The sequence below is a fragment of the Leucopleurus acutus genome (assembly GCF_964270905.1).
Source record: "Leucopleurus acutus genome assembly, chromosome: 2".
Taxonomy (NCBI): Eukaryota; Metazoa; Chordata; class Mammalia; order Artiodactyla; family Delphinidae; genus Leucopleurus; species Leucopleurus acutus.
In genome coordinates, this window is record NC_139143.1 from 107,642,752 (window position 1) to 107,664,875 (window position 22,124).

The following is a 22,124-nucleotide window of genomic DNA, read 5'->3' on the forward strand; positions in this document are numbered from 1 at the left end:
TTGTATAATATCCTTGGATTACAGTTGCTAATTATTTCATTGTTCCTAAGGCTTATAACAGTTATAAGTAATCATCATTATTTTATTTAATTCTATTTTATTTCTCTTTTTTTTGGATTGTAGTAGTAAGTGGGAAATAAGAACAAAAGACTCTGTATTCCACATCCCTGTGCATGGAATATATGTGTGCTTATTATGAGCGCAATTTAATTGAATCCTTCATTAACTACTGTCCAAATTCTAAAGGCAGTGTGGTGTCCAATTTCTAATTTGATTGGTATGATAAAGTCTTAGTCTTATTTAATATCTTTCCTATGAAAAACTGAGAGTGGTTCCACATTTTCAAAATTCTCATCCATTTTCTCTAACTATGTAAGATTCCAAATCACCTCAAATTTGGATTTTAGTATTGAAGACTGATTTTAAAGGCTGTCAGTAAATTAAGCACAAGCTACCTTTAACTGGCATTTCTACTCCACAAATGTTGTCCTTCACTGGAAATTTTAAAACATTTATTTATTTATTTTAAAAGTATGTATTTCATAATATAGGAAGTCTCCTCTTCTATTAAACACCAATGTCAGTGTTTATGGAATTGAATTTTCCCTCTTTTTGTTTGTTTGGACAATGTCAAGTTTGAGAGACTTTTTCCTTATTTTATTCCCTTCTCTTTCTGCTTTGAACCAAACTGCCAGTTGTGAAAGCGTGCATATCTTCATTGTTGGTTTGGAATTGATAAGGAGAATGCGTTACCATTTTCACTGAACTCACAGTTTCATTTTTCCAGTGGAGGTGATAACAGTCGCCTTGTCCTCACATTCCTAGTTGACACAGTTTTATGTGTCTTTGACTATGCTTTCAGACAACTGAAGGAAGGCACTTTAGCCATGACTTCTGTGCCTCTTTCATGCACTACACCACGTCATCCTCTCATTCTTTTGAAGTGTCCACTGTGAAAACAGCTATGTGTTTCCATCTTCCAGAACCTATTATAATTTATCTTCCAATTAGATTGTAAACCCCAAAAAGGCATAGACTGTACCTTTATAGTAAGTTGTAGTCCCAATAGTGGCCAACATATTATTGTACCCATAATAGATGCACAATATATATTTGTGCATTTGACTTGACTTGATTCATGTTAAGATATTAATTTTATTACACCTAGTTGTTATTTTTTCCTGTTGTGGGGTCAGTTTGGTTTACTTTTCTTAGAAAGCACAAATGTTAGACAAGTAGTTCTGTTTTTCTATTGCTATTGATGTTTTCCCCTGTTTTGGCATAAATTGTTGCACTCTTTATAATCCAATAAATAGGACACTCATTAGAGTCCCTCTGGTAGAGCAGCTTAGAGCAGGGGCTCTGGAGCCAGGCTGCCCTGCTGGAAATCTGGCTCCCTTAGTCTCATCATACTTTGTGGTCTTGTGGTCTCGATCTTTTAAGAGGGAAGATTATAGCATCTACCTTCTAGAGTTATTTTAAGAATAAATAAATTAATAATATATGTAAAGCACTTAGATATATGTCTAGCACATAGTGAGCATCTCTTAACATTTTGGATATTATGCTTGTGTAACAAAATCATATTTTAATAATTAAATTGAGTTATATTATACCCTTATGACATTATGAATGTTGTCTAGGAATAAAAGCATTTGAAAATTAGGACTTCATTTGGGGACCTGCAGGCTTCGTCCACATGTCTTTATAAAATAAGTGAAGCAGATGCTCTTACAATTTATGATTTTTCAAATGAGAAGATGTTTCCTACATTTGGTTATTTTTATTTACAGAAAAAAGATTACACAGCTTGTAACTGTATCATATGTTTTTAAAATGTGTTATTATCAATTCTGATGATTTTCATACCATTGAGAGGAATTTTCTTTCAACTAATTGTTAGTAGTTAGAAAACTCCATTTTGTGTTTTCATAGATCATGTATATAAAGAGCAGAGGATATTTTTAATATCTTTGTTTTTTCCTCTTAAACATGGTAAAACTGGGCCAAATTTTTGGTTTGTTTGCTCACTTTTATCTTAAAATGGAAAGAGAAGCACTTTAGAGGATACTAAGCTTGAGCTCTTAAGCATTTGAAAATTATGGTATGAGATAACTAAGATTAAAAACCTTTGTTTTTTGGAAGGAAAGATAGGATGAATGATGTGTGAAACTGACTCAGGATAATGCTGCACAGCACTGCTCAGGAGAGCAAATCACAAGGTGACTGAATTCTCTGGGCAGAGCAGGGAATGCATGGCTTTTCTTCTAGGAAAGGAGTTTATACACTTCACCCAGTGCCTACATTTTCTTCCTGCTTATCTTACTAGAGACAAGGAAACATGAAGCCCAGTTCTTTCTGAAGATTTAAGGAAACCCCCAGAAAGCAACTTCCTTCACAGGATTAGTTGCAATTAGTTCCATAAGGGAGTGAGATGTTTTTTTGGGGGGGAGGGGGACGATGGTGGAGAGGCTTTAAAATTGCTTACCAGTTCCCTCAGAAAATTATTTCAAAACCTCATGGGGTAAATAAAATGTTCTGCCAGTACTAGCTTCAAGTGTAGTTTGATTCACTTGCCTCCTACCCTGAGAAGAGATGCAGGCCATGGGTTAGTTTGTCTTGTTCTGGCCTAAGCCAGAGCTAGAAATTGCTATGTAGGCAAGAAATGGTGTGCATGAGACTGTGACAGTGCAGATATTTAGGGATTTTTCAAATGGGCCCATTTTTTCCTCAATTATTTTAGGTGTTGGGAAAAACCTAGAAAAGATGTTTTAAACTGAGCACTAGATGAGTCAAGTGCCCAATAATAATAGTTACCTGTGCTTGAAAAGACATGGCATCAGTATGTTTGATTTGTTTTTTTCCTTATTAAAATGTTACTTATATGCTACTTCTCTAATGGAAGTGGGAACACTGAGGCATTTTAATAACCCCTTTTTTTTTTAACCAATATGTTTCATTTTTCAAACAATAAAGTATGTCCTTCAGAAGCCACTCATGGCACTTAGAAATTCAGCAAACTTTTCTTTGAACAATTGTCCACTCTTTGTGGCCTTCAGCTTTCATCATTCCTCTTCTGCCTTACCAAAAATAAAGAGGAAGGGGAAGGAGTGGAGTACCAAGTTGAAAATGTGTCATAATTGGTTAGATTATCCCTGTTGCATGCATTTTTATAAACAGAAATGTTTACAATATAGTTTCAAAGAACAGGTTAAGGAATACTGCACTTTATTGATAGATCGGAGAACTTTTTAACTAATGGCACAAATGTTAGAGGCAGGGCCTCACTAATGATTAATACAACTAAGAATGGATGAGAATGAACTGAAAAATAAAGTTGTCAGTCCAATGTAACTTATGGATATGTTACAATACAGTAACTTGCATAGAAGTTTTCCCTACATACATTTCCAAACGTGCTGGAAGGGATTTAAGAGATAATGTATTCTAGACTCCTAATTTCACAGATTTATTTGTTTAGCTAATGACTTCTGATGGCCTGCTATTCCAGGCCCTGGGCTGTATTCTGGGGATAAAGTGTGGAAAAGGTGTATGCAAACTTTGCCTCCAGGAATGCAGTTTAATAAATTGTGCCGGGAGAAGTTTAGAGTCCTAGGGAAGCGCAAAACATAGTCTGAAGGTTCAGAGAAACTTCCTAGAGGAAGTGGGTTGTAAATTGAAGGCTGAGTGATGTGTAGGAGTTTCCAGGTGGAATGGGGGTGGAAGGGAGGGAGCCACGGGGAGATTATGCAACTTGCTCAACACCATACTGTTAGATTAAGTAGTCATTTTACAGTCATTTTTAAAAGCTATATTAAAAAAACCAGCATGTCTTTAGAAAGTTGTCATCAGCCTACTTATTTCATGCATGTTCTCATCTTTATAAATGAAGGTCTGAATTTTGCATTTTTATTTCTAAAATTGAACTTTTAATTTTATGATTTTTACTATTCATTCTCTCATTATTTTTCATGCAGTGAACATTTTATAATATCCAAATATGTTATAGGCCCTGTCCAGGCACTAAGAATACAAGCATGAGTAAAAGAGAGTCTTTGCCTCCCAGGGACTCATAGGCTAATGAGAGAAACAGGCATGTAAATACATAAATTGTAGCATAATGTGCTAATTTGAGATGATATTTGGACTGGGTTTTAGGGCTTGAGTAGGAGTTTCTCTGTTAGAGGGAATATTCATACACAAAGTACAAGCTGATGAGTAGCCTCAGGTGACCAGACAATAGTGAGAAAGTCTGTTTAGCTGGAGCAGATGCCGTATGGTAAGATAAGGTGGGAAGTGGGTAGGGGTAAGATGGCAGGAAATTTGGCTACAAATTTTTGTGGAGTTAAGAGACTTATATGCTAAGCCAGGAGTTTTGAATTTTATCCTATAGACACCCAGGTGAAAATGAGGGGATTTAAATATGGGAGATACCTTTATGTTAATGAGGTAACTCTGGTAGGTGATGGATCTTCCATCTCTCTGCTTGGGTTTGCAGCATTTGTAATATTCTTCAAATAGTTGGGAGTTAAAAACCATGAAGTCACCTTTGAGGTGGTTCATATCAGAAGACAAGTGTGTTTCCTAGTACTGGATGCCTGAAATAAGCAAAGTTACTCACCAGTCACAGGTAAGATCCAACAATTGCAGGTCCCCTGTTGGGAAGCTGCAGCAGTAAGATTTTCAGTGTTCAGGGAGGGAGACAACCTGTGCTCAACTGGGCAGCTGCCAAGCTATAGGCTTGACAAGGGTGTGTCATGCATGCCTAATTTCTTCTTCCAGATCCACTAATTATAATTACTGAATTCAGCTTTTCTAAGAGAGGTAAGATACAGAGAGACACCGCAAGTGTTATACCAATAATTGTTTCCCCACATGGAAGGAAGCATCAGGAGTGTGGAATAAGCATGTTGCTCCAAGGTGGCCTGGGATTAAGACAGAATGGTATCGATGAAACCAGTTAAAAGACTTGTTGTCAGTTTGCGTGGCTACTAATTAAGGCCCAGATTAAGTTAAAAGACATAGAACTGCAGAAGAACATTCGGAATCCAGACATATTTTTTACGTAGACAGTCAGGGTTTGGTCATCTGATAAAGGGGTGGAATATGGAGTATCTAGCATGGGAATCTGATCAGATGTCCATAATGCCTACAGAACTCACAAATGCAGCAGACAGAACAGATCTGAGGGAAATGGTGATGTGTGTCATTTGGATTTGCTGATCCATTCAACAACTGGAAATAGGACTAGAACTAAGAACATTCTGATTGAAAAGAGACATTAAGAATCATTATCTATCATTTGTCTGTCTTTTCACTGTCATAACCTAGTGCCCAGAACAGTGGTTATTCATTGATTGAATTAATGAATAAAAGCTGTTATAACTTGTACTTTAGATAACAACTTCTTAAAAGTATGATGAAAGAGGACATGTGGTATTTGGAAATCCAGAAGGATCTCACCTACCATATTATGAAGAGGAAAACAATCAGCTTTTCTTATTGCTGCTTTTTAGGTGGTAAATATCGTTGGAGGACATGGCATCAAGACAGTTTTAATCCATGGTTCTGTACCTTCCCCCTTTCACTAATGCAGTTGGTTCCTGATGCTACCGTTTCATTTCATAATGCCTGAGTAATAAAAGATTGATATATCCTTTGTATCGTTGGCCCAGTGATGAGAATGAATCCTTTTCTAGTCCTCCCTGTACATTGTCTGCCTTTTAACTATATTTTAGGCAAGAAGCATTCTCAGGAAACCAATAGTAAAACTGTACATATTTTCTTAAAAATTGTCCTAATTATCAGATTTTTTTCTGGCTGAAAGATTTATTGTCTTTCTATTACAGAATACACTGTGCAGAGTGAGGACAAAGTGGTAGGATTTAAAGCAAGTACTGGCATTTCTGCAGAGTAACCATCCAAAATAATGGAATCTTTGCACAGTTTTTCTTTGGAATTATTTTAAAGGGGTGAAGGTGATGAGGAGGGAGGTGAAACTGATAACAGTGTTGAAAGTGACTTGGACTCAACATCACATCACTTACAACTGCCTTAGACATCCGTTTGAAGCACAACATGATATTTCTGTAATTATTTTACTTCCCTCTAATAACTGCATAGGAATAGGTTTGTTTCCCCAGTGAATAGCTCTGTTCAGAGCCTTCCCTTATCTTTGTTTTCCAGGTTTCACTAGTGGTTGATATCATATGCATTCTCACAGGGAGACAGTGGATAAATCAGTACTTTTCCATCAAATCAAAGATTACATACAAGAAGTAGAGCAGTGGCATGTAACAAGTTTTGCTGGGGAAAGAAGGTAGAAAATGGACAAAATAACATAATTGTTTCAGAGAACAGAAATCTTAAAACGTAGGAAAATGTTATTCAGCATAGAGTGAGTGTAATACATGTCCAGAGCTTTGTTTACCATAGTCTATTATATATGTCTTTTAAATACTAGTTAGCTTATGGTATACTAAAGGTTTATTCTGAAACCAAATATTCTTGTGAAGTGTTAAACTACAGTAAGCTGCTGCTGTGAGATGTAAAATTTAGTGAAATTATAAATTTAGTAATGATGTAGATTGTATACTCATGTTCTTAGTAATATGTATTTGGTATTACAGATTAGTTTTGCTAATTGCTTTGCATTTGTGTTCTTGGCTCAAATCACAAAATAAAAATAACAGTATACCTATTTAAGATAGTCTTTGGTTAAATTAGATATTGACCTACATACATGTAAGTTGTAATTTCATCAGTTAGAAAATTACATTGGATCATATTTAATAGATAGCCCCCCAGTATGGAAGCTACCCAATTCAAATGTAATATTCACATGTAATTTATTAGGTGTCCCGAATGTGCTGGCATTGCTGGAGGAGAAAGCCAGCACTTACTTGAACATACATTCAGAGGTCTCACCTAAGCTTTATATGTTCTAATGCTATCCAGTGCCAACCTTTTTTCCATGCTCGCCATTCTTATAATATTTTGTAATTATGAAGCTTTTCAAATGTTTTCAAAGGACTTTCATTTACACAATGATTTTTTCCATACAAGTGCATGAAAGAGTGTCAAGCATATTATGTTCAGTGAACATCCAATGATTTTCCAAGACCTCTGAAAAGCGTATTGACAATTCACTTTGTTTAACATGGCCCAGTGTTTTCCCTGTATTTGCACACTGCTGCCAAATGAGCTACTACATCACCAGTATCATTGTATTACTCTCATAGTTTAGAATCTAAAATTATTCTCCCCTGACAGTGGGATTGAAATAAAATGCTTCAATTTAATTTTAACACCCTTCTAATCTGCCCTCCTACATACTTGTGGGACCTTATTTCCCATTCTTTCATTCTATATTTATTGAGTTTACAAGATTCTGGGTTAGGTTCTCCTGGGTTCACACACACACACAAAATACATTGTCCCTGTCTACAGGAGCTTGCAGTCTAATAGAGAGGAAAAAATGCAAAATGCCATTAGGCAGACTCAAGGAGAAATAGATAAGCTGCTAGCATAACACACAGGGTGGAGAGATGACTTCCAGTTGTAAGCATCAAAGAAGTGTGTATGGAGGCAGTGGGATTGGTAATAGAGGAATTACGAGATTGGACAGGAATTACGAGACTAGAGACGGGAAAGCACATTTCATCACAGTGAACAGGCTAGATACATACAAGGGGTAATTCCTTTGGCTAGATCATAGTGCACACAACAAGAAATAGTAAAGGTGGAGAAATGTATCATTGCTAATTCACAAAATGTTTTAATATTAGGCTAAAGTATCTGAATTTTCTTCTAAAGTTGGTGGGTACCTGAAATCTAAAGGACCATGTCAATAAAATATGTTCCCCTCACACATAGAGGGAAACATATAATTAATTTTGTGTCTCCTTTTTGACTCCTTCTCTTCTCCTATTTCAACCTATACACCTTATATACTCTAAATTATGTTGACAGTAGGACTGCAGGGTAATTTATTCATATTTTAACCCAAAGTACCCAGCACAGTCTCAAGGGTTCACTGAATGAATGGCTAAATGGATGAATGAAGAGATGGATAAATGTTGGGATGAATAGAATGAAATGATTGCTTTATTCTAAATACTGCTACAGAAAATTCACAGTAAAGACAAAAGCCTATGAAAGCAATGTTTATATAAAGTATCACATGAAGACCAGCAAGTCCTCCTTCTGTTGAGAGAATGGTCAGATGCTTGATAATTTCACTTGCATTGAAAATAGTAACTTCCTCACTGGTCACCCTGCATTTACTCTTGCTTCCTTATAATCCTACCAGAATCAGCTTTATAAAGAAGAATTACATCATTTCATTCCCCTGTTCCAAACCCTCCAGTGGTTTCCTACTTTATTTAGAATAAAATTCTTCCCACAGCTTATGAAGCCCTCCTTGATCAGGCCTCTGCCTATCTCTAGGCCCCCTCCCCTCTTCTCTTGCTTGCTTTCTTCCACGCACTTAAAGCCTCCCTTCTACTCTTCAAGTGCATCAACTTCAGCTCATTCTAACTCCTCTGTAACAGTTCCCTCTGCCTGGAATGATCTGCCTCAAGGTCTTCACATGCTGGCTCATTCTTATCCTTTGTTTTAGCTCAGATGTCATCTCATCAAAGAGCCCTCTGTGCCCCTCCATCCCCACCATGATCTTCCATTTCTCAGCCCCCTCACCTCATAACACTCTCCTTGATATATCTCTCTTCATAGCCATTTTCACTATCATATAGTTCACTTACTTGTTCACCTTTTATTTTTTATCTTCTGCCAACTGAAATGTACATCCCACAAGGACAGTTCCCTTATCTGTGGTTTACTACAGTGCCTACAGCTGGATTTAGTACACAGCAGACAATATTTGCTAATTGAATGAACCAATGCAAGCTAGTGCCGTATTTTTTTCCTGTGCAATCATTACTAACGTCCCAGAAGAACATCCTGTATGCACCGCCTTGCTGTCTGTGCCAGATCCTTTCTCCTTAACCCCTTTTATTCTGCCTTTTGCCTTCATCATTTACCTGCACATATCATCTTTTTACTGCTCATTGAACTCCAGATCCCCAAATCTGGTTACCTACCTTACATTTCTCTTGTATCTGACATTTCTTGAAATGATCACTTCTTGGCTGTATGGTTCAGAAACATCTTGAATCTCATGAAACTCTGATGATTCCTCTTCTGGCTTTAGTTCAGGTTGTGATTGCTGCCACTTTAAAAAATAAATGGTTCATTCTAGTTTTACCCAGGTTTGTGTTCTTTCTCTAGAATTTCGTCCATCATATGACTATATCTAATCCCAAGGTGTAAGGCCCTCTACTAAGGTCTAAGTGTTTTATCTCCAAATGCCTCTGAAGGTATTACCAGCTGGTACAGCTGTGGTGGATTTGTAGTTAGGTTCAAATCCTGAGAATGTGATCTGTGTAACTTAGTCTCAGTTTCCTCAGCTATAAAATTAAAATAATACCTATTCTGTGAAGATCCAGAGAGATAACATATACATTGCCTCATCCAAATTAGCCAATGCCTGTTCCTGGGGCACTCGATAAATGTTTGTCATTATTATCATCATGAATTCCATTGAATATAGCCTTTGTCAATACCAAAGATAGTTCTTGACTGCATGGTAATACAACCAGTACTCTATATAAAGAAGCTATATTTTTGAATCGTGCATCTACTTATGTGCTAAAATTGTTTAAAATAAATTCTACTGTATGTTTTAAGTTTGCACTGAAGTATGCCTACAGCCGATTGACAAGGAAAAAAAAAGTCATAAGATGGATATCAAAAAGTAACATTAATGAGCTGCTAAAGCTAAAATTACAGGAACTTATGAAATTGGTTAAACATAAAAACCATTAAACTGTTTACTGAAGCTTCACAGATATACTGCAGCTAATGAGCATTTCTGCTATTTAAATAAGCCCAAATTGAACACACATTACATGGATACATAATTAGTCATGGCAGTCAAACACACATAGACTTACTTTTAAAGCTCTATTTAGGGAATCTTTTCCATTTGATTTATTTTGTTAATTAAAATATTTTTCAGTATTCACTTATATTTTAATAATATTATTTTCACAAGTAGTGTAATTTACTTCTGGCTTTCTCTTTGTTTTTATTTATGCTTTAAATGCAGCAAGTGAGGATTTTATATTAAACATTTTTTAACCCCTTTCTGTAGTTATTTATATCACTTGATGGTATCATCCAGCATTTTAAAAAGTTCTTTCACTGAGAAGTATACATAAAATATTTCAGTAGCCTTTCCACTTTTTTCACTGTCTCCTAATTATCAAGAGGTATTAGGCACCCAAATGTGCATAGAATTATGATGATTATGGTCCAAATCAGATTAAAGGATGATCTATTCCTTCAAGGAGTTTGTAGTCTTAAGTAGATGGTATCGTTGAATATAAATAAGCAAATCAAAGTGCAGCATTTGGGAATCCAACTGAGAATCTGAAAACAATCCCCATATATTTTCCTCAAGGACACTGACCTCCTTGAGGAGATCTCTTACAGAGAAAATGAAATCAAATCTTCAAGGAGTTTAGTGTTTTAAATAGATGGAATTATTGCAGAGAAATAAGCAAATCAAGGTGAAGTGCTTAGACAATTTTAATTCTGAATTGATTAGTCGGTCAGTTTAGGAAAAGAGACTCCCTATAGAATACAGGTAAAACAAAAGGAGTTGCTACAGGCTATTATTGACATCCATCTTTTGTATTTAACTTGGGGAGTCTAAGCTTATCTTGGGCATGGAGGGAAAGAAAATTAAATCTGTACTTTTACACTGCCTGAATTCTACAAGCATATCCAAACTGAGCGTTATTTAACCATAGCAGTAGGAAAGTCAAATAGTTAAATCAGTCAAAAGAAATTAGCCAATGCCTGTTCTTCTCTAATCAGTGTGTTTGTCACTGTAGAGACTTTCTTTAGAAGCTTTGGGAAGCTTTTGGAAAATACTTGGGTTTATTCTCTACAATGAGCTGATTCTCTAATTGTGGAAATAAGACCTACAAGAAAGATAATTGCTGCCCCTTCAACCCCAATCTGCTTCATTTTAATTATTCCCACGGTTCCCAATAGTGAAACTTTAAGAGACTGTTTTTGGCCTATTCCTGGCTTTTTCTTTCCCTCACACCAAGGGTCAGTGGCAAGGAGAGCTTTGGAGTGAGAAATAACTGGATTCATATACTGGCTTTACCACCTCTTGGCTGTATTTAGGATGCTAATACCTACCTTAAAGAGTTGTGCTGTGGTCTAAATGAGACTACTGTATGGAAATATTCATCATCATGTCTGCCTCACACAAGGGATCAATGAATGCTGATTGTTTTCCTTAACGTTCTTCATTAGGTGAGGATGATATAAATGAGATGTAAGGAGTAACTAGGAGAGAATTTCCTTTGGTTGAATTGTTAGAACATGGTAACTGACTGCATGTTGAGATAAGTGGAGAGAAAAGATTCAAATATTATGCCAAGACTAAGATCTATTTCTACGTTTTTTTGAGAAGGAAGAATAGGAAAAAGCAGCAGTGAAGGTTAAAGAGTGATCATGGAGGCAAATGGAAAAGCGGAAAGTGTGGTATCATTGAAGCCAAGATAAGGGACTTTTATGAGGAGGAAGTGGTCATCTGTTGAATGCTACTGAGAAATCAAGGAAGATAGTGCCATGCGTAGGGTGAGACAGTTGAGGCACTGACCTGCCCTTGCACGATCTTGAGCCTAAGGACCTTCTTAAATCTTGTTCTCTGGGTGTCTCAACCCCACCCCACCCTAGTTCCTGAAGTGAGGTGATGACGGGAAGGGTCACTGGATGTGGCAATCTGGATCATCTTAGTGATAAGAATTTCAGTGAAGCTTTGGTGGTCACGATGAGTAGGAGACGTGAAAAAGTAAGCTTACTGATAATTGTGAAATGTGAAAATCCCAGAGGAAGCTTGTGAACTGGGTTTTAGATGTGACAATTTAGAAGGGACAGTAGAGTATCCACATTGGAATCTCTAAGAGGCAGCTAGAAGTGTCAGAAAAAAAAGCAGAATGTCGTGTTTGAGGTCATTTCCAGAGAGATGAAGTTAAAAGCACAAGACAACTATAATTTCTGACACAGAAAAGTGTAGTAGACAATATTTGAGAGCTGGGAAGAGGATGATGACAGATGAAAAGGAGCCAGATAGAGCCTAAGGACAGTTTAAAAAGAAGGAGAGTCCGGATAGAGTAGCATTCCGCAAATCAGAGAAGGAGATCAAAATTACCCTGATTCGTCTATTTGATGCTATAGAAAGGCAAAAAGGAAGTCACGGAATTTGGTGACCGTAGAGACCATATTTTCATAAGAGGGATACACTGGAAGGAATAATTGGGTGGTAAAAAATGTAGGTAGTGTAAATTACTCCAGAAATTAGATAAAAGAAGATGTAAGAATGGCAGTGAGAAGAGAGAACCAGGTTAAGACCAGTTTTTCAACATAGGAGATGAGAGAGGAGAATATGAGAAAGGCAATAGTCTAAAAAGAATCAGAGATACTTGAGGTTCTGTAGGATCAGGAAGGTACAATATCAAGGTTGACTTTTGAGGGGTTTACAGAAAGAAAATGATGAATTGGCATTGTCCGCTCCATTGTGTTTGGGAATGGACAGCATATTGATTCGAATACTCAGAGGCAGAAGGGAGGTGTGAGAACAAAGCTCGTGCCAACCGGACTTGATATACTTAGTTGAAGGCATTCTGTGGTTCTGTCCCCTCCATACCCCAGGTTATTCTATTTAAACACAGCTCTGATATCCTGGCCCTGTAATTAGAATTTATTTGCTCTTGCTGAGATTTTGCTTTCAGCTCTGATTTACTGAGATTATTGCCTCAGCTCGCCTTTTTGTTTCATTGTGCTTTTGTCCTCTTGGCTAATATGTTATGTAAAATTAAACAACAAGCACGTTGATGAATTCATCTGTTTTCAAGATATCATTTTATTACAAATGTTGAAATTTTTTATTCCCCCCATTGTTTTATAGCATCTCAAACTCTCCAAAGAATACTAATAATCGTTCTTCATTATGATTTCTGTTGTATTGTTTTATTGTTTATGGAGAATTAATTTATATTTATGTACTAAAATATAACATTCTTGACATCTTTTTATAAATACTGAGAAATATACTTGTCATATGCTTGTGGGTTTCTCTTCTACATATATGACAGCACAGCTACATCATTTTAATTGACCTTGGCAATCTGCATCTGCCAGTGATGTGTCCCTGAGGGACGGTTTCTGCAATTTTAAGCTGTGGCTTATTGAAGAACTTGTGTGTCACAATACAATTAAGTCTATATAAAAAAATCATCTCACGCATAACATTAAGTTGACTAAAAGTTCCTATTTCAAAACCATTTCTTGTTTTAAAGCTACCTCAGAGTGTCTTTGTTTTTTAAATAAGCTCATTCGAACATAGTAGTGATTAAAGCAGAAAATTAACATAAATCTTGAATGTTTGGTATGAATTAAGGATGTTTTCATTCCTTTTAAAGACTGCATAAAATTCCAGGCACCATAACATTTAACACATTTCTATCCCATTTGCAGAATAATATAGACTGTGAATAAGCACGTTTTGGGATTCTTTTTCAAGTTCTTTTTCTGTTCATCTATGGAACTACCAGGACATATGCTGCAGTCTCCAGCAAGATGCAATCTCATGGAAATCTGTGGGGAAACTGTGTATGATCATAACAGAAAATCCCTCTTCCCCCACCCCCATTATTTTATAAACAAGAAAGAAAATAATACAATCCTTCTATTAATATTCATTTAACACTTCATAGGATATGGCAAGCAGTTATTTGGTTTGCAAATGTAAATATACATTTTTCATCCACTTATGCTTTCATTCCTTCCAAGCTAGATAAAGGCAAAACAGAAGATATCCTCCTGAGACTTATTTTTATTGTATTCCAAGTTAAACGTATCAGCAGAGATGTAAGAGAGCTGTGAGGAGTCCATAGAAGGATAGTTACAATGATGAGGAGGATGAAAGTCCCTCTAATAAGAAGCAGCTAAATAAATGAACTCCTTCCTGACAAATTATGAATAAAAGCATATAGATTTTTTTCACTGAATCCTTAATTTGAGTTCTAAGTTAAATACTTTGGAGCTTTAAAAATATGATTAAGTAATAGAAATAGCTACATTTCAAAAGAGTCACCGAAATCGTGAAAAGTGTTATTAGGATCCACAATCAGAATCAACAAAGTTTCAAAAAATTAATTAATCCCCTCTCTCTGTCTCTCATGTTTAAATATTGAGTCCACTGTGCCTACAGGGAAACGATCCTAATCATTTGATGTTCAAGTTGTAATGAATAGTCATTCTTGTGTTAGCTGCTTAGTGCCACTGATTGAAAACATTTCTGACCCACTAAAGCATCGCTTATATTCTTATAAGCTGTCCGTGTTCTATTTTTTTCAATTTTTTCAATGATCCTTTATCATTTGGACAAAGAAAAAGTTAAAATATTAGATATTCAAATGCAAACAAATGATCTCTATTTTGATTGATGTAAGCTTTGCTATACTATTTAATAACATCATAACCAATTGCTTGATCTCTCATTTTTTTATTTATTTCTTAAATGAAACTATGAACATGTGAAACTTGAAGCCCTCTAAAAAGAGTAGGGGGAAAATTAAATAGGTGATTTTCAAAAGGGGGCTGAGATAATTTTTACTGTGAGAGAAAAATTTTGTTTTGGAATACAGTGTCATAGTTATTTGATTATTTGTGAGGTTAGTTGGATGTTACAAATGATAGAAAAATTAAAAGTTTATATTCAGGTCTGACTTCAAGCTATAATTGAGTCAAATATTGAGGAAAGAGAGCATATTTTAAAAATTAAGCATGAGTATGTATGAATGTTTAGAGACATAAAGTAATACAAAGTGTATCCAATGGAAAGACCCATGAGTAGAATAGTGCTTTTGAATTCACAAATAAATATTCCTAGGTTGGCTTATAGTGTTGGTGCTAAATATTTTAAGATATGCAAGAATTACTTATTAAACTTCTAGTAACGTCTCCTATTTATTGACTGAGTTAGTGATAGAGCTCTAATATTAAAGTGAATCATACCATATGCATTGGTAAATCATAAAAAAGTTATAAAGCACGTTATTCATGAACTTCAACTTAATTCAGCAAGCATTTATTCAGCACCTACTATTTAAGGTGCACTGTACTGAAGAGTAGATTCAAGTTTTGCGAGACCTGAAGCCTATATAACTTGAGGACTTTCTATAAAAAAGAAAAAAATTACAAATTCAAATTTAGGCCTTGAAAGAGGCCCATGCAAGTGAGGGACCCTGAAGCTTAAGCTTCAATAACTTCAACAGTATATATGTCTTTGACTCTAATAGCTACTGTGGGAAATCAGAGATAACTAAGGCATAATCCCTGCATTGCTCAAGCTTAGAGTGAAATCTGTGCTAATCTTCAAGGATATTCTTGTAAAAAAATGAGGAAAATGTATAAGAGAGCTTTGATCTCCTAGTGAAATAATTTTGAATTTCTTCTCATTTAAAAACCATCTTTATTTCAGATCTCTATGTAGGACAAAGTTGTATCAAAGTCTTGGACAAATAAGGTCATTTCTTATACAGGAGAATTATTTTTTATCCCTTGCATGTGAGTGTGTGTGTGTGTGTGTGTGTGTGTGTGTGTGTGTGTGTGTGTGTATGTCTCTATACCATTCAATGATGGTGTGTTACAGTTACCATTATTATAATAGGTTGAATTGATGAGCCATGCTCACTATCGATGTTTTGCAACTCAGGTAACTGTCAGCAAATGGTAGTGATGATCTGTTATGCAACAGGGAACAAATGCTAAAGGTCTCTTTTCATGTGACCTTTAAAGACAATAGAAAAATCTTCTCAGAATGCCATTCTGTATTGAAAATAATTACATGAATATTTAATTTTACTCTCAATGAAGGGTGAAATTGCATCAGAGATACAAACAATAGAAGATTTTTAAATAAAAACCTGAGCATGATGGCATTGATCCATCTACTCATCCATCCATCCATCCATCCATCCATCCATTGAATTGAGTGTCTCTTATGTTTTAAGTGCTGTGCTAGGGTTGGTGGCACAGTGGTAAGCAGTATAGCATGGACACATTCTTGTTCTCATGGAACCTACAGTCTTGTGGGGAAAACACAATCAACAGTAGTCCCTTAATAGTTTTCTAGAATTCTAATATTCTTCAAGTAGAAAGCTACAAATATGCACCAGGGTTTATTTTATGTTTTTTTTTCTATTGCTCAGAAAAAAATAATTTTAGAATAACATGGTTTGGCTATTTTATTTTAAACTTAAATTATTCATCTATTCAACAACTAATTTTTGTATTCTAAGAGCTTCCAATATTTTCTCCTTTTGTTTATATTGTTATATTTTCTTTTCAATTGGAGTAAAAAATAACTCCCTTAGTCTATCTTGAGAAGCTGTGCTGAAAATTCATGATATGAATACCTGGAAAGAACATTTTATCTTAAACACTGGCTTAGTTTGCTCCATCATATATGGTACTGTCTACCTTTCTTTATTTCTTCTCTAGATCAACCCCTTAATCTAACTTATTTTCTTTTATCTCTTCCAAATATCCAGATCATGTGACGAGTGAGTTTCCTTCAGGTAATTTTTCTTAAAGGGACTCAACCTCTTCCTTTTCCTGACATGTTTAGATTCATTGGAACACAGCATATTTAGCAGATAATTTAAATCTCTTTTACGGAGCAATTTCCACAAGGAACTAATGCTAATGGTTGCATTTGCAGATTTTTACAAAATAAAACAGAAATTGCTGGCTAAATGTAACTGTATTCTGGGTCCATTAAATCGCTTAACATTAAGTGTAAGTAATTTGATGGAAACGTAGAAGGTATGTCTTGTTTTGTTCATAAAACTTGCTGTGAAAGGAAGAGATTGGCAGTTGATTCAAATTCACAATATAACTTACATCTGTGTTACACAGGAATAAATTTGGGTTCATAAGAGTAGTAACAAGTTTGTGAAAATAATGGTCATGGACAAAGTTTTAGAAAATGTGTTTTATAACCATTAGAATATTTAAAGGACTGTAGTCTGCCAAACATCTTACACATAAATACCAGATCTGAAACATTGCCCAAATCTGTGGTCTTTAACACCTACATGTGAGTTTTATTTTGAATTGGTTAAGTCAGTACACTTTGAATGTGTTGTTAACTAAGATATTTCATTAACTTTCCATTTTTATGGTTCATTAAAAACAGTTGCTTGAATCCCTAAAACAATCATTACATCATAATTTTTCTTAATTTTCAAATTATTTTTATGTGATGCACAGATTAGTCATTGCCTGTTGTCTTTCACTTTTTTCCAGTAAAAGAAGCCTTGAGCCCTATAAAATTTAACAGATGGGATCTCCCAGAAGTAGATCCAGAAACTATGCAAACCAGCGAACCATGGGTGTTTGCAGGTGGTGATGTTGTTGGTATGGCTAACACTACGGTGGAATCCGTGAATGACGGAAAGCAAGCCTCTTGGTACATTCACAAATACATACAGGTAGGTGTTTGCCATCAATTTCAGTTAATTTTTTCCAATGGATAAGTACTTCTTTATTTTTGCTACTCATTCATATGAGCATTTCTATAAGGTTTATAGTAATATATATGCAATAGGTCACATACATATTTACTTGGATAAATTTTTTTAAATGTGGACTGGATAGCAGACCTGTTTAGGTGACTGAAAATTCATTTATGCATTTCTACCAGTGGAATACTATGAAGTTATTCATCCTGTATTCAAAATATTTATCAATGCTTAAAGACATAGATAATACATTTATCAAATCTGGATGATATGCAGTATGATATAGAATCTATATTCCTAATAATCTTGCACAGTCCAGAAAATTATGTTGTCTGTCCATGTGGATCAGTGAGTTCCTATTCACTTCCTAAATTATATGCACCTAATTGAAAAGAAAACAAAAATTTTATAAATTTCAGTTGTAATTATTTTTTCACTATTTGCTGTTATGATACAAATGCAGAATGTAAAAATGATAAAATATAATAAAAATATGATAAATATAATAAAAATATGATAAAATATAATAAAAATAAAAAGCCTACTCTGGTACAGTAATTTTGTGCTCTTGGGGAAAAAAGCCATATCTACTAGATTTCAGTTGTCTTACTTTTTGACAAAATGCTCTGTTCTTTTCCTGCTCTATAATTTAACTAAATGTAGACACAGTAACCTCATTTACATAAAATGTTTCTGGAAAAGTTTGCTCTTGTAAATAAAATCCTTATTTTTCTTTCCTATTCAAGAAAGGCTCTAAATTCACGATATAATTCCTGCCTCCCTTCTTTTGATTTCTTTGGTTTCTCACATGCTAGCAAAATTCACTTTGTCTTTAATGTTTCCATTTCCTTGAATATTTTTCTTCCTCTTTGTCACCACCATTTAGTCTATTCTGGTTGTTCTCTACTCTTTCTGTAATTCATCCATGACTACTTACTTACTAGGTAGGGCCTGGACTTGGTACTGATTACATCATATTTTTTATGTTCAGTTAACCAACCTACTCCCACCTCACCTTGGCATCTCTGAGTAGTGGGGCTTGAGATGTTGCGATCTGGGCCAGAGGGTGGTGTGGTGTCTCATAGAAGTAAAGCTCTAAGAATGGGTGTAAACCACAGTCTACTGGTTGTGCATAGAGAAAAAGGAAGCAGTGTTTTGGGGAGATGATAAGTCTAAAATTAAGAATTCTGTCCAAATCATTCATAAATCAAAAGGGACTAGGCTAGGAAGAAAAGGGGAAAAAGAATAAAATTTTAACAGACAGAAATCTGGGAATACAAAGGAGACATGTCGGTAGTGGTTTTGGCTCTAGTTGCTGCAGCATCTGTATTTTGGAGAGTCCGTATGGCCTCAGAAATTCACAGCAGGAACAGTTCAAGACAACTACCCAGGATGGACTCCTGCTTTGGCTTTTTCACTTTTTCTGTCCCAAAACTTATCACTCTTTTAATTTTCTCATTCTACTCTTATTTCTTATTTTCATAGTGTTCTCCCAAGGCTCCTAAGTGTGTAACTCCGTAATCTGTATCTCCAGTAGGGCATTCCATGATCCAGCTGTCTGCTGAACATCTTCACTTGTCTAAACTACATTTCAAATTCACCACTCCATTTGGATATATATTTACCTACACTTCAAACTCACTTCTTTTAAACCAAACATGATCTCCTAAACTTGTTTCATCTCCAGTATTTAACATTTCTGATTCCTAGAGTCAAATCCTCTACATCAGTGGTCCTCAAACTCTGGATTACTCAGGCTAATAAAATTTTCAAAATCAATTTGGAAACCAATATAGGGCTGATTGCTTCTTGTTTTGCTGAGTAACAGCATTAAAATAAACACTCAAACACATGAAATTATAATATTTGCTCACATTTATTAACAAGAAAGTTTATGAGAAAAGTAGGAAACAGCACAGTCTCAGAATAGAGATAATTCTTAAGAAAACACAGTTGAAAGATTTATGCTAGTGTGTTCACACACCTATTTTTCTAATAAAACAGCACTGCTGTACACTCCCTTATTTATGAGTTATTTATCTGAATTTTCTTTTTTTTTTTTTTTTTTTTTTTTTGCGGTACGCAGGCCTCTCACTGTTGTGGCCTCTCCCGTTGCGGAACACAGGCTCAGCGGCCATGGCTCATGAGCCCAGCCTCTCCGCGGCACGTGGCATCTTCCCGGACTGGGGCACGAACCCGTGTCCCCTGCATCAGCAGGCGGACTCTCAACCACTGCGCCACCAGGGAAGCCCCAATCTAAATTTTCTTTTCTTCTTTCTATCATATATGCCTGGTCAATTCTACGCCTGTAAAGACTTTCATACACTTATTTTAATTTGCTTATTTTTTGTGTGAAATATGATTTTGGGTTGACCAGACATCTCACTGACCAGTCTGTTAACTCCTTGAAGAAATGAAGGTAGACCCAGCAGAAGGGAAAAGGCTTTTGTGCTACGCCAGATAAAACCTAGTGAAGATGTGAATTCAGTTTGCAGGAGTGAAAATGGTGGGAAGGCAGAGATGCTAGAGAGATTTGAAACAGTAAACTTGAACATAGGCAAGTGGAGAATGGCGTGGGTTATTGTTTTCTAAATATTTAAACCCATTTGTAGCTTTTAAATTAAAAGACATAGAGAATGTTTACTATATTTTATGATGATGGTGGTTTTGTAGTGCTTCACAATTATCATTCAGAAAGATTCTTAAGGGTATTTTTTTTTTTTTTTACTTCACTGTTATCTTTCTACTTCCCTGAATCTGATAAATGTGTGCTGATAAAAATGAGCAATCATTTTAGTTAGTTTCCACTTACTCATGAAAGGAAAGACACAGACTCAGGTATTATGAAAAAAAAGTGCATGTGCTTTAAATATATATTGCTAGGAATGATAGTGTTTAAAATATAAAAAAATTAAAAATTTGTGACCAGTAAAAGTTTTGGGTTTGGCTGAAGAATTCAGATTTGTCAAAGAAAGTATTGAATGACATTTTAGAAATGCAGTGAAAACAGAAGGCAGATAAAATCTCTGTCAGGTAAAATGAACACTTTCACTATTCTGCGAGGGTGTTGGATACAAAGTGCTAAGCAGTTATGAGACTAAAAAGGAACATATAGACAAAGTAGGATTTTTCTCTTTACACTGTCAGTAACTTAGTTCTGGCCTCTATCACCTCCTAAAATTGCCCCCAATTTCCCCCTGTCAAATCCAAAGCCCCTATGCTGCAGCCAGAGTCATCTTTCTAGAATACAAATTTGATCCTAATTTCCTCACTTAAAACCTTCAGAGGCTCCTCTTTATGCTCAAGATGAAGTCCAAACTCCTTAGCTTGTGATACCAATTTGAATTTCCCCTAACACATCAAGATATCTCCTACATCTGGGCCTTTCCTGACTCCACCCATTTCACCTGTCTGTATCCCGCTTGTCCTTCAGGTTTTGCTTCCTTCTCCTCTTCCAGAAACACTTTCCTTCTAGTGTGTTCTTTAGCATCCTACGTTTCCCTGATTGAAGCCTTCTTACTGGTCTGATGCTACACAAGCCAGTGGCCTGCTAGCTTACTAATATACCCTCAAAATAAAGAGTGTATTCATCATTAAATAGGAAAAAATGTAGGGATAATTGATTTTAAAGGAATTTAAAGAAGAGTTAAGAAAACTAATATATTTGTTATGTAAGTTAATTAGCACTGTAAATAACTAGTGTTTTCTTACCAATGTAGCATTAGTTTAGAAAAATTTATATAATGCCTGAAGTGTATTCATGAATGAAGGTTTATAACACCTTGTCTTATGTTATACTTTGGGGAAACATGCAACACTAGACAGTGGACTTAAAAAAATGATTTTATACATACATTATAGTATTAATTCATACATGCAATCATTGCAGTTGGATATTTAGCATTTCTTTGAAATACACTTTTTCAGGTAAATGTGATTATTTAAAGACACACATGTTGGGATTTCAGTAATTCCCATAGTTATCTGAAGTGAGCTTCACTTAAATTTTATTAGTTAGTTTAATCAATTACCACTTATTGAGTACCAGCTGTTGGGTCTAACGCTTGACTTTGGGAGGGTACCAAAGTGAATAAATGAGGAGAAGTATAATAGAGTAGTTAGAAATTTGAGCTCTGAACTAAACAGATCTGATTTCAACAATACTTTCAAACTGTATGACCTTGGGAAAGTCACTTCATTGCTCTAAGATGTGGTCTTCTTAGGGGTAAAGAAATGATTTATTAATAAAGGAGCAATAATAAAGTTGCTACCCTATTGGGTTTCAGGGAAGAATATATCAGGGAATTTATGGAAAGTTCTTAGTAAAGAGTCTGAACTCTAAATATGTATTGTTTGTGAATTATTAGAGATTATTCCCTTTGGACTGTTAAAATGGTATCAGAGAAAAATTATAAAAGAGGAGATTTGAATAGAAAGTCAAAGTATAGTATTTTA

General features: G+C 35.3%; 1 protein-coding gene across 2 annotated transcripts in view; it reads left to right on the forward strand.

Annotated features, from left to right (window-relative positions):
* DPYD (dihydropyrimidine dehydrogenase) overlaps positions 1-22,124 on the forward strand; it is an 803,004-nt gene that overhangs the window by 362,778 nt on the left and 418,102 nt on the right. For both annotated transcript variants that reach the window (XM_082832404.1, XM_082832405.1), the window contains exon 12: positions 17,455-17,639. In XM_082832404.1, the coding sequence (XP_082688530.1) occupies positions 17,455-17,639 (185 nt within the window). The remainder of the gene's footprint in view (positions 1-17,454; positions 17,640-22,124) is intronic.